Source organism: Mytilus edulis, chromosome 4 (assembly GCF_963676685.1).
Source record: "Mytilus edulis chromosome 4, xbMytEdul2.2, whole genome shotgun sequence".
Classification (NCBI taxonomy): domain Eukaryota; kingdom Metazoa; phylum Mollusca; class Bivalvia; order Mytilida; family Mytilidae; genus Mytilus; species Mytilus edulis.
The window spans coordinates 68,405,064-68,424,247 of NC_092347.1; the positions used below are offsets into that span (position 1 = coordinate 68,405,064).

Here is a 19,184-nt window from a genome sequence, read left to right on the forward strand (position 1 = left end):
GATACTAAACCCCTAACGGGAAGGATTGTGCCTGATGTTCATATGATGAAATCATAATCTTTCAGTCAGTTTAATTGAAGTCTGGAGCTGGCATGTCAGTTAACTGCTAGTAGTCTGTTGTTATTTATGTATTATTGTCATTTTGTTTATTTTCTTTGGTTACATCTTCTGACATCAGACTCGGACTTCTCTTGAACATTTTAATGTGCGTATTGTTATGCGTTTACTTTTCTACATTGGCTAGAGGTATAGGGGGAGGGTTGAGATCTCACAAACATGTTTAACCCCGCCGCATTTTTGCGCCGGTCCCAAGTCAGGAGCCTCTGGCCTTTGTTAGTCTTGTATTATTTTAATTCTAGTTTCTTGTGTACAATTTGGAAATTAGTTTGGCGTTCATTATCACTTAACTAGTATATATTGTTTAGGGGCCAGCTGAAGGACGCCTCCGGGTGCGGGAATTTTTCGCTACATTGAAGACCTGTTGGTGACCTTCTGCTGTTGTTTTTTTCTATGGTCGGGTTGTTGTCTCTTTGGCACATTCCCCATTTCCATTCTCAATTTTATATAATACATAAATATAGGAAGATGTGGTATGACTGCCAATGAGACAACTCTCCATCCACATCACAATTCATAAAACTTAACCATTATAAGTCAAGTTACGTGCGTCAACATTGGAGCCTTGGCTCACACCGAATAGCAAGGTACATATTATTTATGAAACAGCAAAAATTTATATTTTCATTTGTAATCAAAATACACACATGCAAATAAATCAAAGAAAACATTGAGTATATATAAAATAGTTATAAATATAAGCAGTTAAACATATGAGCAATGATGAGCACACATTCAAAAAGGTTTAAAAACATTAGTAAATTATATATAAAAAAAAAAAAAATAATACAAAATTAATCAAGTGAAATTTAATGTAATAAAAATAAAATAAAATAATTAATGTAACTTTAGAGTAAATAATAAATGACTAGTAGACATGTTTATTTGGAAGATAGTTGTATAACTCATGTCTATCACCAATTTTGCATTCAACAAAAAACAAGAAATTTTTCATATTAAATTATATATATAAAGATCTATATCCGAATGTACTTTTCTGAACAATTTGTAATATAATACGATTCTGATTTAGTTCCAAATGTATTTATCAAACAGATTTATCCCATTTTTAAAACACCAACCATTCATTTGTCATGTGTATTGCTGGATGGGTGGGCATATTCTCTCTCTCTCTCTCATTTGGTCTTATAAATGAAAAGAGTTTGAAATAAATACTGGTCTATGAATAAAATGAAGTACTTATAACTGTCAACATAATATCAAACCAAATTTCTTGCTTCTATTTTTCCTGTTCTACTAATCCAGTGATCCTCAGATTTACATACTGAAACGTTGGTCTGTCGTCTGGGTCGAATTCCCAACATGTCATCATTATGTCATATCTAATTAAATGAGAACAAAAAATCGGAGCAAATGAAGTATTTAAATGTAAATTAGGACGAAACGATTTATATATCAAATAAGTATATTTCGTTTTATTTGTGTCAACTTCACTCAAAGAAACGAATAAAAAGCTCTTAGTAGTTGTACCCCTCTCGAATATCAAAACTGTTTAATCTTATGGACATTTTAAAGACAAGTTTTGTATTATACAACTTGTTTAATTGATTTCATTCTTTTTTCTGCTTTCATTTGACAAAAAACCACTGACTGGGCTGGTATAAATGATATATTCCGCTTGATAGTTAGACGCTACTGTTTATATGTCTTAAACAGGAAAACAACTGATTATGTTATGTCAAATGAATATGATGTGGACATTTCGAGAAAGGTAAATTATTCATATGGATTCAATTTTTTTGTCAGTTGATAAATTTTACTAATGTTTTGTAAGTTCACTAACATAGCCGACTGTATATCTCATAGTTAAATTCTTCAGAAAGAAATATATGACCATTGATATTCTTAAGGATGGGGAGCAGGAGGGTCTTCCCTTGTTAATTTTCATTAGTTGCTACGCATGCTTATATTTTTTCGCTTCTAAGCAATTTGTTTTCAAATATCTTCGCTATCTCCGCCTTTTTGTGTTATGCATATTTATATTCTTTAGAAATACATACATACATATATACGTATCTACTTACAATGATGGTGGGCAGAAATCAGTTCTTTTAAGGCGCCTGCCAGACTGTAAATATTTATGCATATCCCAGTTGTTCACGTCGCAATACGGTGCAGAACCTCTGGTTATTAGTTCCCACATAACTACCCCGAACGACCACTACAATATACAAAAAATGGGTTGAACAGTAATGTAATGTATCTATTAATGCATGTGCTTAATCTGCGTATTTGTATTTGTAATGAAAGGTTGTACATATTCAAAATATTTAAATGATTAAATTCACATAAACAATGTCTTTTAAATTATTATGTTGGGGAAAAAAGTAAAATCACAAAAATACTGAACTCAGAGGAAAATCCAATTGGAAAGTTCATAATCACATGGCAAATTCAAATGACAAAACACATCAAAAACGAATTATTTAACCAAAGCATGTATATATAAAGTTTTACTATTACAAATGGTGACTTGGATTGAGAGGTGTCTCATTGACACTCATACCACATCTTCTCAGTCTTCTTATATTTATATATATTAAACTAAGTGCTCTGCGCACGTTTTAAAATATTTTTCTACATTGATTACAAATCCATATAGTTCGAACGAAAAATGTTTATCCTGTTACTGCTGATCAAAACATTTATTAACAATTCAACTTTCGGGTTATGGTGTCGTAGTAAACCGATTGTTGACTATTAAAAAACAATCAAAACAAACATGAACACGTTGATCATAAATGACACCATGGATCGATGTATACATGTTGTGGTGTTGTGTGTGTTTATTTATAATGCGTTCCCATACCATTTTTTTATTTAAACATTGTCATAGTTGTCCGACTGACTCGTAAAAATAATGTTTAGTAAATTAACTTCTTTAAATTTCAAAATCGGTTATTATTATCTTCTTTCAACATTTGTTTGAATTTATCTTTTATGTGTAACCTATCAATACATTGAGCAAGGTCAACTGCTATTTCACAACTTTGAAAGAGGTAACAATGCTAATGCTGTGCAAAGTTTCATATGATGCAGACTAGAGTATGACAAAAATATGCAAAAGCTTCGAATTAATATATACATGATATAGGAAAACGTGTGCTTATCAAAACATCATTTTAACGTCATTGTAAACAAATATTATAAACATGACGTTACAGCTAATTTACATACAACATCTGATTTTGTACTATAGGTCCCATTTTCTAAACTCTCCGGAGCCATCCATTTTACTGGTAACATTTTCTTATTATCACTGCTATAGTAGTTTTTGGTATAAATATCTCTAGCCAATCCAAAGTCGGCCACTTTCACTCTAAGGTTTTCATCCATCCTGTGAGATAAATCAAAAGTGATTGTGTTTGATAGGCCACGCTCTTAAATATCTTACTTTAGTATGGATAACAAGAATATTTTCAAAAATCAAAGCAAGTTTACATTCAACACTCCAAATAACAGTGTGTAAAGTGTGTAACGTGTGTTATTAATTGATTCAAGAATACTGGACCTAGTGCATGATAAGACATCCTTGCTTATTTATTAATATAACAGTCAAAGTACCAAATTAAAACATAAGTTTACTTTTTCTTTTGTAAAGTTTAAAGTTATATATACACAACATGTGACTAACTGCACTAAACTTGAAAGTCAAGGACATGTAACTCCGGAATTACAAAATACGTAACAAATCAAAAAGATGATTCGTCTGTTAATCTAAACATGCTAAATGTTGAGTTGGAATTTCATTAGAGTTCCTTAAAACTTTGAGTGAGTGTACGAAAAAAAAAAAATAAAACACATACCAGAAAAAACTCCGAAGGAAATTCAAAACGAAGTGTTGACGAGCGGACCAAAGTACTTTGGTATTCCACAAATCATACAGTCAAGCATACCCTGTTTTAAGAAAGTAGACCTAGGTTAAGGGAAATAAGTCTTAAAATCATCAGAACGTTTGTGTCAACCATTTTCAAAAATATATTCTAAGCTTCTAGGTTACATGGATTATTTTCAATCTATTTCAGGTAAATGCTTAAAATACATTGATGAACTCGACTTTTACAAACGCTTAACTGATTTAAAGAGTTATCTCCTTGAACCAAGGTCTACCTCCTTAAGTTGACTAACATATGTGTTTTGTAATTTATATGACCTTTTACTGTTGCAAACAAAACAGTCAGAATATCTAATTCTAAACAATTTGTTGAACATTCAGACTTGTGGCAAGTTCAGATTGTTTTGTACTTCTTACATGCAGTTTCTGGCTGCTAAATCTCTGTGAACAAATCTGATAATGCCAAGATATTCCATGCCCTTAGCAACATCAAGTCCAAATTTTACCAAATCTTTAATTGTTGGCTTCTGTAAATAATATATTTCAAATTAAAAATTATTTGTCAAAAAAACAATAAAGAAAATTAAGAAAAAATTTATAAAACAAATAGATAGCAGCTCATTTTCCATTCTATATTTCGAATTTTGTATTGAAATTCTTAAACATAAAATTTACTGAACTGTGCATAGAGATAAGAAAATTTTCACGAAATCGGTTTCATATTTTTGCCAAAAAAAACCTCGACCGATGTATTTATTTAAGATGTACATATATTTCTTGTTGAACTTAAAAAGATAATGTACCCAACTTATCAGATCTCTGTTGTCCTACAACACAACTGTTCTAAATATTTTTTTAATAATATCCATCCGTAGGTTTTCATTTTTATAAAACACACATAAAAGTACAATTTTAAATTATTATACTAGAATCAAACTTGTATGATTTAATAGCTTTCTCTTCTCTTTTACTTGACATTTGTAAACCCTTTGTATCATTTTACTGTAGCTGCTCGTAGTTTTTATATGGTCTGGTTTGTTTTATTTTATTTTTTTTTTAATTTTGTAGTACTATAGTAGTTGCTATGTTTTTTAATGAACTGAGGCTTTTAATTAAAGTCCCCATGTGGCCAAGTATTTATAATTCAAATAAATCAAAACGGAAGTACTATAAGCAAAAAAAATATTTGATGGATGGGACAAGTCCAGAGAATACCAGATTTATTTACCATAAACAATGTTTATAGTCTAAGTACTCTAGTACCTCACTTAAAGTAAGAAGATGTGGTATGAATGCTGATAAGACAATTTTTCAAGATAGTTCTTACCTCGTCGATTATAGAAAATATATGTTATCATATGGTCTTCAACACAAATCAATGCCAATACCCTTACAGTAAGTTATAAAAAGGTCCGACCTAACAAAATTCGAAACAACTCAAGCGAAAAATCGGCTCATTGATTTATGTCAAAATAGTGTACAACATTTATATATCAGACAGAAACCAATGCAAACGTTTACATTACAAACGACATGACTGTGAGAACTCAACCCCCCTCCTCTAAACCATATCAGAATATGCCTTCATTGAAAAGTTTAACATACAATAGGGTTTTTTTTCAAATCATGAATCTTCATAAAATATTTCGATCTACCAATCACAATGCAATTATTTATATATTTTCTTGGATTCTTGTAGCTTTTATCAATCAAAAGGACATAGACACAACACCAATAATTTCAACATATATACTATAACTTACATTATCAGCGCTACGAATATAAGACAGTAGATCCCCGTTTGACATGAACGGAATGATAACCAACGGGAATTCACCAGGGGCAACAGAAATACCAATCAGTGACAGCACATTTGCATGATCGAAATCTTTCATAATCATAGCTTCATCAACGATTGCGTTTATGTCCTGTACTTCTGTTTCTGCAACAGCATTGCAACAAATTAGATTGAATATACATGAAATTAAATTTGGAATACATTTGTACTAGTATGATACCTTACATGTGTGAAAATTCAGATCTAACATTGTTAGGTTAAATAATAGGTGCAATTTGTTTTTTTAAAGTTAAAGCCTTGCCTCTGCTATTAAAAAAATATAGTAGGGATATATCAAATGACATTGATGATACTAAAAATCTCATCCTTGTTGAGAATGGTTGGTCTTTTTTGTTCGATATATAGGAAGTACAAATACTTATACAAGTATATACTTCTTATTAACTATACCATTTGCAAATGGTGGATAAATATAATACAAGTACACTGTGCCCTTGAGGGTCAAGTAAAAGTGTAGATGCACATGCCTTCCTACCACTTGAATCACAAGTGAAAAATTGAATTGATAATCTATCATTCTAAAATAATTATGTTGTGACGTAATCCGTTTATTCAGACACTTTATCAATGAATCAATAACAAATTAACATTACTAGTTGTGATTTATTTTTATGGTTGGCAATTTGCAGATGGTAAAATGTAATCAACTTGTGTTGTAACGGACTATATATGAACAGAAAAAGATAAATTGACATTAAGAATATTTTAATTCGCGGTTCATTTTACTTTTTAATTATTTTTGTCAAAACTAGTTCCCTTATTTTAATGTGGAAATATACATTTTTCGACGAAGAGCTTAAAATGTTCGATGAAGTTGTATTTCTATAACAATTACATCTTTATACAACGTCAGACACACAAATCAATGAATGTGTTTGTAGATAGATGTTTTTGTGTTCTGTTAAATTGTCCTTTTTAAAATTGTTATACGATGATGACTGATGTACCCATATTTTGACTATTTATTTATTGTGTCTGTTTAGTTAATGCATCAATGTAAATATAACGGAATTTGATGAGACTGTAATCAAAGTGAGAGGGTTAGCGCTATAAAACCAGGTTTAATCCACCATTTTCTGCATTTGAAAATCAGGAATATGACGGTTCTTGTCCATTCGTTTTTGGTGCATTTTGTTATTTGAAATTGCCATGTGATTATGGAATTTTCAAATTGATTTTCCTCTTAGTTCAGTATTTTTGTGATTTTATTTTTTTGTACTATAAATGAAAAAATAGCATATTAAACTTTGAAATGAATAGACTTTTAGTTTTACCAAAAAGAGAAAGAAGTGGTATGGTTGCCAATGAGAAAACTCTCAACAAGAGAACACAAGACACACTCAGACATAAACAGCTTTCGATCACCGAACGGAATTAAAAAATGAGCAAAGCCTATACCACATACATTGTCAACTATACAACCTCCAGAATTCACAAATGTAAAACATTTCAAACGAGAAAACTAACGGTCGAATTAATGTACAAAAAAATGACTTGTCATAATTGTTTTTACTTACTAAGAACAGTTTTGACGGCAACAAGTTGTTCATCCCTTTCTTCCATTGATCTCAGATACCCCTGGTAAACACATCCAAAATTTCCTGCATAAAAAAGTATTTCATAACTCATTAGATCGAAATATTGGCTTATAAATATCTTTATAACAACCAAAAGCATTTTTTCATATAATGTTTTACCCGATGTCACTCACTTATCAAATGCGAATGCATTTTTTTTATTTGGCCTTTTTTATTGTTTGGTATACGTATCTATGACGAGTATATTCATAATACCATAAAAAGGACAAGGAGAAATGTTGGGGTAGAGGGAGCTCTGTATCGAGCAAAGTGCATCAACAGCGTGCATTGCCTACTACATATGAGCATGTATGACCATTGCGATTAATGCATGAATTATTTGAAATATGATTAACATGATTGATAAATAGCGATGGACGAGAGTGATTAAAAGGAATTTTAGACGTTAATTGTAAAAACCTTTTACTTTTGTTAACCAATGCACCATATAACGTGTGAAGAAACGACTTCAGTTGTTTTTTAAACAACCTTGTTGGGGTATGTTTTCAAAGCACACGAGGAATTTTTGATTTTCCATTCTTAAAACAAATCATTCAGTATCGTATAAACTTGCGTTGATTTAGACCTGTAGTCTTTGTAGATGTTTTTTTTCTTCAAAAATCATTAATTTGAATATTATTATATACTCACCATGGCCAATATCTTGCCCAAGTCTAACCAAATCGCGTTCAATGAAGATATTTTGCTGCTTCAGCATGTCAACAATTTCAATAGCGTCAAATCCTGGCTTAGGATCCCAGGTAGCTCCTTCAACAACCAGCTCTGAAAGGCTTTGTTTTTTATTCTGTTTGACAAACAAATGTGATTGTACGACATCTACCTTACATGTTCCACGAAAATAAACAATTGCAAGTTTTCTCTGAATTCTTATAATGAGTTAATATAAATTCAGTTGTTTTTGTTTTCAACATTTATCGATTAAAAACGCAATATTACAAATATCAAATGTATCTTCCAGTGTACCTGAATTAGGATTAGAAGATATTCATTCTAGGGGGCTCGAAACGAATTTGAGAAAATCATTTTTTGAGTTCGTTTTTGTTTGAAAATATGGTAAATCCCGAAAATTATGCGTGAATTGTTTTATACTGTTGCTAAAAAATGAAAATACTTTATTTACTATCTAAAAAGCAATAAACATAATGATTTTAAATTTGAATATTTTAAATGCGAGTTTAACTTTTCAGTGATACACTCCAGTTGCAATTTCCGAATATAATAACAATATCACAAATATGCTGATTCTGCAGAAAACTAGTGTCCGCATTAAACCACAGAAGCCTCAACAAAAGGGTATAAACAAAACATCCAACTACCTGTATCAGTTGGTGGATCCATAAGGCCTCTTGTTTCTGTGCTATTGAGGTACACAACAGAAAACTCTTCAGTTGCTTTCTTTCTAAACACTCCTAAGTGTTTCTTCTGCATGACAAATACAAGACATAAAATCAAAACAGCAAAAGTCCCCAAACACATTGCTGCAAGTCGGACATGTATTTGGTTCTTGCGATATTCTACATGGAAAAACCTCATGTTCCCTAAAACCGTCTTCCAGTTATGACCAACAGATACCTTTACAGTAAAACAAATAAAAGTTCAATAACAAAATATTAACATAATGATTGAAGGTTTAACTTGATGTATAAGTAAATATAACACTGAGGTAGACTTAACACCAAATCTGTTTTTATTCATTTCAGTAAAATACATTGTTTTATTTGCATTTTTATTATCAAAGTTTCATCATTTATAATGAAATGTTGTGGGTTTTTTTTAAACCATAAACATCGCGTTCATTCTATCAAGTAAAAGACATATCCTCAATTCGCCTTAAAAAAGTATTAATTTTCTGAAAAAGTTAAAATAACCTTTCGCTCAATTTACAATACTACAGTACACATACTTGCTATACGACTTTGAACTAAAGAAATACATGTCAACAAACTATTTTGGTTTGTTGCATATCATAACAGGTGTCTCTCATTCATGTTATCAAAGCAGTTGCAGGTTTTCTGTTGATTATGTTAAATACATTTATGGAAGCAAAAAAGGAAATCTTTCGAGATAGATGTTTAGCAAATGTCCAGTTTTTATGAAATCACAACTTTGAACTACACTCAAGAATAGGATGGTGGAGCGCTCTTAATTATCTCAACTTCTTTCACGTATATGTGTATCTGTAATTCATGGATATGCCCGAGTATTTTTTTTCTTGCTCAACATTTTTTTATAATTGGACATTGCAAACCTCACTTTAAACAAAAAGTTTTACTCAGCGTTGAAGGTCTTACGCTATCAGTTGTTGCTCTAACTCACGTTAGTATTGTGTATATGATATAAAAAAAGATTTGGTATGATTGCCAATAAGACAACTCTCCACTAGAAACCGAATGACATAAAAATTACCACCTATAGGTCACCGTCTTTAACAAAGTCTAAACGGCATGGCAATTACACATCACCTTATTAATTATTTAATTTTCTACCGCCTATTCACGAACCTTCGTATAGGAGGATATGCGTTTAATTTTTTTTTTTAGGAAATCAACAGTAATTTTTATTCAGGAAATTATGTTTGAAAAACTATTTACCTCGACAAGTAAAGGTACATCTTTGATATGAACTGTGTTAGAAAGGTTACATATCAGATAACTTTGATGGAGATCCATAACAGGACAACTTGATCCGTTTATTTTTATTTTATAATCTTCCCCTCTTGCTGCAGAATTCAGATATCGTCCCTGCAAACAAATATGTTATGATATACATATACTCAAACTTAAGAACCTGTTTCTTGTATTACTGTTTTTATCCGACTAGGCGTTGATGGCCTTACTGTGACTGTCATGAATGAATACATCATATCCTTTGTTTTTTAATTTTGTGTTTCAGTCACATTCAAAAACGATATTTTCCTATAAAGAAGTATTGTGTGATATGAAAACTATAGCAAACCGAACAGATAAAAGAGGGACGACAGATACCAAAGGGAGAGTCAAACAGGAGTGATAATAAATGCATAGTAGTCATCTAATCTGTCTGCAACAAAAAGAAAGAACATGCGAACAAGCCTTTACAATGAACATTGATATATTTCCAATGTTTCCACATCAAAACGTTTCTGATTATTTCCTTTTTTAATGTATAAGAGAGAAGCGAACGATATCAAAGGAACATACAAACTTATCAGTCTAATAAAAACTGACAATTTTATAACTGAAACGAAAAAGACAAGCAAAATAAAGGACAGGTCACAAAAAACAACTTAAAAAAATAAAGACTTATCAACATAAAACCCACAAAAACACTGGGAGTGACAAATAACACCTGTTGCTATAAGATGAGTTTATTCTTTATCACTGGGTCGATGTAAATGAGGTATGACTAGCATAGTAGTTAACATTTCTATGTTTACATGAATGATCATTGATATATTCATAAATATAAATTTTACAAAAAGAAACTCTACCCTACAAACAAATTTACTAAGCTGTTCACGTGATCCTCTTAACGTGCATTTTCTTCAGATGTACCCAATTTACCTCTTTAGAATCTAAAGGACTAGATGGATAATCTGCTAGTTCATACAACAGAATGAACATAAAGTAACGTCATTGGTTGACATGACATATAACTCATCGGTCATGCGTTTTACAGATTTACTTCTGTTCACTAAATGTTGGCAAACGTTACAGTTTCCATATTGTATGCATATATTACTTTTGCCATATATTGCTAATTTTTCGGTATTTTAAATTTCAGTGTTATTGATTTGGACGCCACTAATCATTTATTATAAAGACGAAACGCACGTCTATAGCATAACAATTTATATAAACTTCATGAGTTTTATTTACCTTTAGTTGTAAAAGTGTGTCCTTCAATTCAATATCTTTCAGTTGAGTGTCTATATCCAGGTAGTCTAATTCTGGGTCAGGATAAATCATGAGTTTGGTTGGTTTGACTGGATTGTTATCTAACATTACACTCATTCGTCCCTCGATAACCTCTGAAGATTTGTTCAATTCGGATTTCAAATCTGGAGTAGAACACACTAACAGTGATCCGGAATGTTTCATTGTACAAGACTGGAATGAATATTTATCAAATATAGTTATTTCCCCTTTGTTGCGAGACAATCAGAATTAAGACAACCAACACCAACCATTATATTTAAAGACTCCTGATTATGGTCTCTCACAAAAATGGTGGTTTAAACACGTTTTAGTGTTATTCTAACACATGTATACCAAACAGTGATGTCAAATCACAATACAAATTGTAATTACACACCATTAAAGTCAGTGTTAGCTGACTTTACTCTTTCGATTGAAATGAAGCATACATAAAAATACCAAAAGACAAAATGAAATCATATGATATAGATCTAAGAATACTTGTAGGAAAATAAACCTAGTTGTATACTCTTTCAGTTCATAAATACATAAATGTTCAGTTACTAAAATTTGAAGACCCAGTGGAATATAGTGAAATGACTTTATATACAGTAAACAAAAATATCATTTGTTATGCTAAGAAATTCTATATATGTTCAAAACTGTAAATATATAACAAATCATATTGTTTATTTTCAATATAGGTGTTACCTAGGAAGCCAATATTCAAATATTTACAACAATTCACACGATTTGTAAATCAGCTTCCATTGAGTAATGTTCGAAGGTTGTGAATTTTATTTGCATAAGGATCGATCATGATTGATTAAGTTTGGATAAATTTTACGGACGTTTGGGATTCTCTCCGCATTCCACAATAAATCAAAAGTGGCCCCATATGAGAAACGAGTGTGTTGAAAATGTTGTTAAATACGATAAGTTTATGTAAATAACAAAAATCTTACAGCACGAAATGACCAGATTTTTCAAATTAAAGCCATAAAATCAGTGACTTGCTGCTCTAGATAGAAATAAAGAGAAGTTTTCTTTAAGTACTTAATAATTATCGTCCATCACAAGATATGTGAGTTACGAATGGCAAATGCTCTACAAATCATACTATCTTAACAAAACTGTTACAATTGGAATAGATGTAAGGAAGATGTGGTATGAGTGCCAATGAGACAACTCCCCGTCCAAGTCACAATCTATACAAGTAAAATATAATAGATCAAAGTACGGAACGAAACATTGGCCCACACCGAACGGCAAACTATAAAAGGTCCAAAAAATGATAAGTGTAAAACCATTCAAACGGGGAAACCAACGAGAAACACTTATGAACTGCATCACAAACGACTACTGAACATCAGATTACATTTGTGATTAGACCTTTTACTTGTCATTGGTTGAAATCTTTGTAATTATTTTTTTTTTATTATGATATTTTGCTCCATCTTAACAATTGAAAGTAATTAAACTTGTATGATTGAACAAAATGTGCTTACAAGAGTAGCGCTTTGCAAACATTCATGCTACATACAAGAGGCAGTAAAATCAGTTTTCTCTCCAAAACATTTATGAGGATTATAAGAAAATGTTTAGAAATGTACATTTGAATCCAACCAAAAATATTTACGCATAAATGACTTTTGTCGAATAACACAATAACTTTACATGCTAAATACCCAACTTTCCATCACGGCCTTTATTATTTTTTATTTAGAGAGAATATGAATTTATTAATGTTTTAATTAAACTTACTGAACCAATACGAACATCACCCACACTTATCATAATACCGTGGTTGGTAACAGAATCAAACCAGTTTCCAAAAAATTCAATGTTTAAACCTCCACTGAAAGAAATGTTGTTTGACACCTTAAAGCATAATTTTACAACGGAAAACAATCTTCTTCTTTTTATTTATATATTTAACGTCAATGGGAAATTAGAAATATAATTTAAAGTTTCTTTTTGTCGTCGAATGCAGCATTTGTCTTTTTCGCTGGATTTCTTTTGATATATGTATTTCACCAATAACAAACGATAGATTGTCGATGCTTATGTTTTTCTTAGAATGCAAATGCATTTTGTAATGTTTAAAATTTCATCTCTGACTCTAAACTCATGTCGCTTAACCTTGCCAGGCACCTTAACATAACTTTCAAGACCTCAAAAGGAATGAAATTGAAAACACGTGTTTCTTATTGTCTCTGCCATCAAATGCTTTATACATATCGTTTGTTGTATTTCGTTTAAAATTGTAGCATTGTACCATCCGGTCTTTAAGTTTCATTGACAACATATTTTTTTATTTCAGGTTCTGACGACTACGAGGTTCCCTTTTATTTCCTTGTCAGTCATTTTAAACATAATCTTGATTAAAAAAATACCTTATAATAGTACTATTTCGTGACGGTTGCTGAATAATCTTTGGGTTTGGCATATAACAAAATGTATTGTTTTCTAACGGCTGGTATGATGTGCCATCAATAGCCACCACAATATCTCCACTGTATTTACAATGAGTCATTTCAAGATTGTCTCCTTCAAACGCTTGTATACATCTTCCACAAGACTGTGTGAGGCACACAATTTCTGTGTTGTTTTTCCTAAAATATAAAATGCCTTTAATGATTACTCTTGTTGCTAGATATTCAACTTTAAATTGTCATATAACAATTACATGATATCTCATTGAGATGCCATAATAAATGTTATTTAAACTCAAATCAAAAATAAAAAGGTTTCTTAAATTCAATTCGTAATTTTTGTTGTTAAAAATTAAAACGATAATAAACTAACCAGTATTTTGACGCGATAGGTTTGTAAGGCTTGTGCCGTTTGTACGTGTTAACATTAAATCTTGAATACAAAGAACCTACTTAAGCAAAAGATATTGTTAAATTCAGTTTGGTTTTCGGGTTCTTATATCATTAAAAATGCAAATATTTATTACGATTAATCATCAGATGCAACAAGTTTGAAGCCATAATTCAATGACAAATAATCATCTAAAAAGTTTAAAATAATATCACTTTCAGTAATTTGTGTGCGTTTCAAGCGCTTTTCTTAAAAAAGAAAGATCCAGCAGGAGGCTCGAACTTAATATCTAAAAGCCATGAATGTATAATTGCGATGAAAATAACGCTAGGCAATAAAAGATACAAAATATTTTATTAACCAATCATGGTGCCCAAAAGTTTACCTATGACATCAAATGAATAAGATAATAAAGCACAGTGATGATTAGAATGATTAAAATGATTTGAAGTTTTAAGTAAACTTAAATAAAAACATGTATGTACATTTAAAGTAATAAAGTTATAAACAATGTTATTGACAAAACATTATGTCTTTTGGAAGCCACTGCGACTTGGAGAAATTACATTTCTTAATCAACTTATAGACCTATGCCTATGCGAGACAACTCTTGACCGATTTTATTATACTTTTATAGCTTTTTAAACTACCTTAATGTTTTCTGGAAGTTTCATTCGTTCTACAAAAGTGAGTGCAATAGTTTAGATAAGATTGAAGTGATAAAAAAACTTCAAATGAAAGAAACAAAACAATTTTCCCTTCATCAGACATGCCAGATGACTTTGAAAATTTTGAATTTATAATTCAGGTTAGACAGCTATTGAGATGATGTATCTTTAAGAACAGGACAATTTAAAAGAAAATGTAGTTCAAATTCAACTGCGTTCTTACATAGGTTACACAAAATAAAATTGAAATGGACATCAACTTGAGAATTAGTTAAATTCATCAAAGTCATATTTGCCAACTGTCCCAATTTATCATTCTGTTATACATTGTAAAGAAAAACAAAAATACTTACGATTGAATATCACACAGCACCTTACCAATCTTCACAGAAAGATTGGAGCCAATTTCAAACTTATCGCCCGAGATAGTTAGCATTGTGCTGCCGGATATTGGTCCCTTCATTGGGAAGATACTCATAATACTAGATTGCTGAAAAAGTATGCAATTTATAATCAAGAGAATTAAAGTTAAATATTTATTTTAAAAAATGGAGTCGACGAATCAGAAATAGAAATTAATTAGATATACCGATTAAATGCGCATTTAACGGGTTTTTGTGTAAACCGACCATCTGGTGCGCTTGATGAGCACAGCATTCATTCCTCGGGAAGGAAAACCTTAGTATTTTAGGGGTTTTGAAATGATTAAGAACAGTATGTTCACAAATAGGTAGATTTAGCATCAATGGTATTTCATATTATTCAAGAAGTTATGGGTATTGTAAAACGGAAAAAGCAATCGATTCAAAAAAAAAACAAAGCCCTTCTATCAAAAAGAAAAACGAAAATGATTTATATGTAAATAAAGAACAGTGTCATGAGCATCAGTTTTAGTACTCCCACATACCGTATATTCAAATAATATGTCCACTTGTTCCGATATTCCATGAATTCTATAGGTTTTTGAGGTCGAATCAGTCACGCTCACTTTTACAGCTGTAGAGACAGGCACTACTACTCTACTTGTCAGACACGTTATTCTGTGAGTGAATAAAGGGAACAGAACATTATAAAAAATATAGAAAATTAAAATGTGTTAAAAAAGTTTTCCTATTCAATCCTGTTTCTCAATTATTTTCATACGTAAAGATTTTATACAAAGTCAAAAATTGTTCAATCTATGTTTTCAGATAAACTGGCAAACAATATAAAATGTTAAGTTGCAGAAATGTCCTTATTTCATTCAATGATATACAGATATAAACTCAACCGAAACTTATCCCAATGAACTTTCACAAATATGACTGCGGTTCTGGATAATCAAATCAAGTATAGATTTTGACCTCTGTGTAGTGATAATAGCTTTTTGTATCCTTTAAGATGTTTGCAATTATCTAATTCAGTAATGCTTTCTAATAAGAATAATAATGCAGCTTTCAAAAGAGAATTTGCATTTGAATAAATAACATAAGTTTCAGTGATGTTAATGCTCCCTCTACTCGATCTTCTCGTATGTAATATAACATGAACACTTAAAAGGAAGATAATTAAAGTGTACCTTGTATCATTAATATTTTTGATCAAACATGATGCAACTCCAATCGATACAGTAGCATTGTTTATTATCGAACCGAAGTTCTCGCCTGCAATAGTTAATTTTGTTGATCCTTCCAGCGGTCCATTCGCTGGGCTTATCTAGAAAGAAGAATGACCACTGTCACACAAACATATTATCATTTTCAATATCAAAGATGAAAAGACGAATAGAAAAACAACAGTCCTCAAATATGCATAAAATAAGCTACAGTTGTACTTAAATATGCATTTTGTGTTACTTTGTTTATTTACAGGCTAATTAAAGGACATTATGTATGCTTGCCTACAAGCATTGTCTTGAATCTATAGTGATATGTTGTTCCAAGTTGAAGGCTTTGTTGTGACTTTGATATATAGAAAAGGAAACAGCGTATACAGTGGTATTCCATTGGCTTTGGTATTTTTATGTATATGACAGGTATTGTTACATTACAGTCTTTCATTTTTATTACCAAGGCCTCAACATGTTGAGTTTATCATCATTTGCTTAAGGAGTTTGCAGCCATGGTTAAAAAAGATAATTAGCTGAAATAAACAAAATGTATAACTAAACAGCCAGTGTCGACGCATTCGAGATGTTATTTATATTTCTCATAAAAGTTTATAAGGAAACAAACATGTGTAGGAAGATTCATCGTTGAGTCTAAATGCTGTTAATTTGAGGATTTACTAATATATAAACCATAACATACACCCAGAACAAATGGCGGACATGAATCAGTATGCCATATATTGTGTTGACAATTGGTTTTTGTAGTACAATGATCGAAACACCATCCGCATCCAAGTGGATCATGACTGGTTACACATTCTCCACACGTCTTGTGTAGTTGACATGACGTCATTGACAATTTTGTGACCTTGAAAAAACATTAAAGCATAAAGAACCTTCAACACCGGACCGGAATTCTAAAATCATGAAGTTTTAGTGCTTCAATGCATATTCTGTGCCAAAATTGGAATACATTGTTAATTTATTTTCCACTTGTTCTGTTTGGTGATAACGTTTGATTTAATCAGATATTAAACCTTAATGAAGTACGGTATATTTGTTTTACACTTTTACAAGTACTTTTTAAATATTTTATAGCAACCGCTGGTTTTTGATATCCTTTCCAATCTGCCAACACTTTCGGTTCCTTTTTGTCTCGTTGTATGTCAATCTTTTTGTGAAATATATTAAGACTGACACCACCTCTTAAAGTTTTACCCACTTGAATTGGAGAATTGAGAAAGAAAACGGGTCAAAGAGACAGAAACCAGACCCTGAGCTGAAGGTCATTAAATGGTCTTAAACGCAGCGTATAATAACTGCACCCGAATATATTTTTTTGATTTATTATGTTTTGTTGTCTATTGCATTTGTTGATAAAAAATTAGAATATCATTCCTAATGGATAATTTATAATTATTACATTTAAGGAAAGATTGTAATATTTGATCATATTTTTTCTGTCTATGAAAAAATAACACAAACAAAAATGGTGCACACTTAATAACGCGCGTAGCGGGTTATTTAACAGTGTGCACCACATTTTTTTTTTTGGTTATTTCGAATAGACAGGGAAAAAAATCTAGTAATTTAAATTTAAATTCAATTTTACACGGTAGAAAACCATGAAAAAACGTTGATTGCGTCACGGTCATATGACTTAATTGTGTCTATGGGATGACAACAAAATAACGTCAGCCAATCAGAAGACGCGTTACATTAAATTATTCAGCAATCTACTAGTTTAAAAATCCTATTATGGTGATAAACTATTTCAAATTAAACACATAATAGTTACCCTGTTTCCTGACAAAATGTAGAGATTACTGTGTGTATCTAGAACCATTTCATTAGCAACTGGAATATTTCTGTCACCACTTACGTCAAATTTGACGTACGATCTACCCTTTGTCGATGTAACCAGTATCTTAAAAAATACAGGAATATATATTTCTTTTTTATGGCGATTGCAATCATCATATGTTAATTGATATATTTAAAGTTTTATTTGTTGTCTTGCAGCAGGATTTAATAAGAACATTGAAATAAATATTTTTTCACTTGTTTAACGGAAGTTCTAATTCCCCCTCCCCCTTTATCCTCGAAAGACATTCACAACAGTTGGCCTATTTGTGGAGCTTTTTTAGTTTTCAACGCTCGCCAACGCTCTTCTGATCAATTTGGTGTAATGTATGTTTAATTCGAGCGTCAATAACGAGTCTTGTGCTGTCCCAATTCGGTGTTTAAGAACTAGACATAATACTGCTGACATTCGTGTTTTGCTATGGCGTTGTCTTTGACTTACGAGTAAGAATATCCAATAATATCTTTTGCCTATCTTAAATGTATATGTTTGCCAAAAAATCCATAGCAACTGTAGTTACTTGAAAACTGAATATCCATTCTCATACGGTCAGCTCTGGAATACTCATGATACTAGATATTTTATTATGTTATAGCAAAAGTCATGTACCTTTCTTAAAAATCCAGTATTACTTCCAGCAAGGATAATGTCGGCAGAACTATTCCTCCATGGCAGAATAGAGGTTAACAATTCATTGGAAATCTGATAAATGAATGTATTACTGAAACCGTCACCACGAGCCTCGATTCCAAATTTCATTATCCTCGTCTGTGTACATAATGTTACAATGTTTTACAAAGTGTTTTTAATCAATGAAACGTTTGGGAAAACACTGTTCCGTGATTAAATGAAAATGTATTATTCTGCATAATTATCTGTTCATTATACCTTCCAGTATAAAAACTAAGAAGAA

General features: G+C 31.1%; 1 protein-coding gene across 1 annotated transcript; it reads right to left on the reverse strand.

The window, feature by feature from the left end:
• Window positions 1-721: 721 nt before the first annotated feature.
• Window positions 722-19,142, reverse strand: LOC139520317 (hepatocyte growth factor receptor-like). Its single transcript, XM_071312853.1, has 18 exons — window positions 18,881-19,142; window positions 18,206-18,334; window positions 17,108-17,275; window positions 16,378-16,514; window positions 15,727-15,859; window positions 15,173-15,309; window positions 13,722-13,940; window positions 13,090-13,183; window positions 11,287-11,517; window positions 10,021-10,170; window positions 8,746-9,001; window positions 8,060-8,191; window positions 7,349-7,432; window positions 5,737-5,915; window positions 4,391-4,500; window positions 3,316-3,475; window positions 2,163-2,299; window positions 722-1,460 (listed from the first exon to the last, which is right to left on the reverse strand). Exons 1-18 carry the CDS (start codon window positions 19,028-19,030, stop codon window positions 1,358-1,360), a joined length of 2,709 nt encoding a protein of 902 aa, XP_071168954.1. The 5' UTR covers window positions 19,031-19,142; the 3' UTR covers window positions 722-1,357.
• Between the last annotated feature and the right edge of the window lie 42 nt (window positions 19,143-19,184).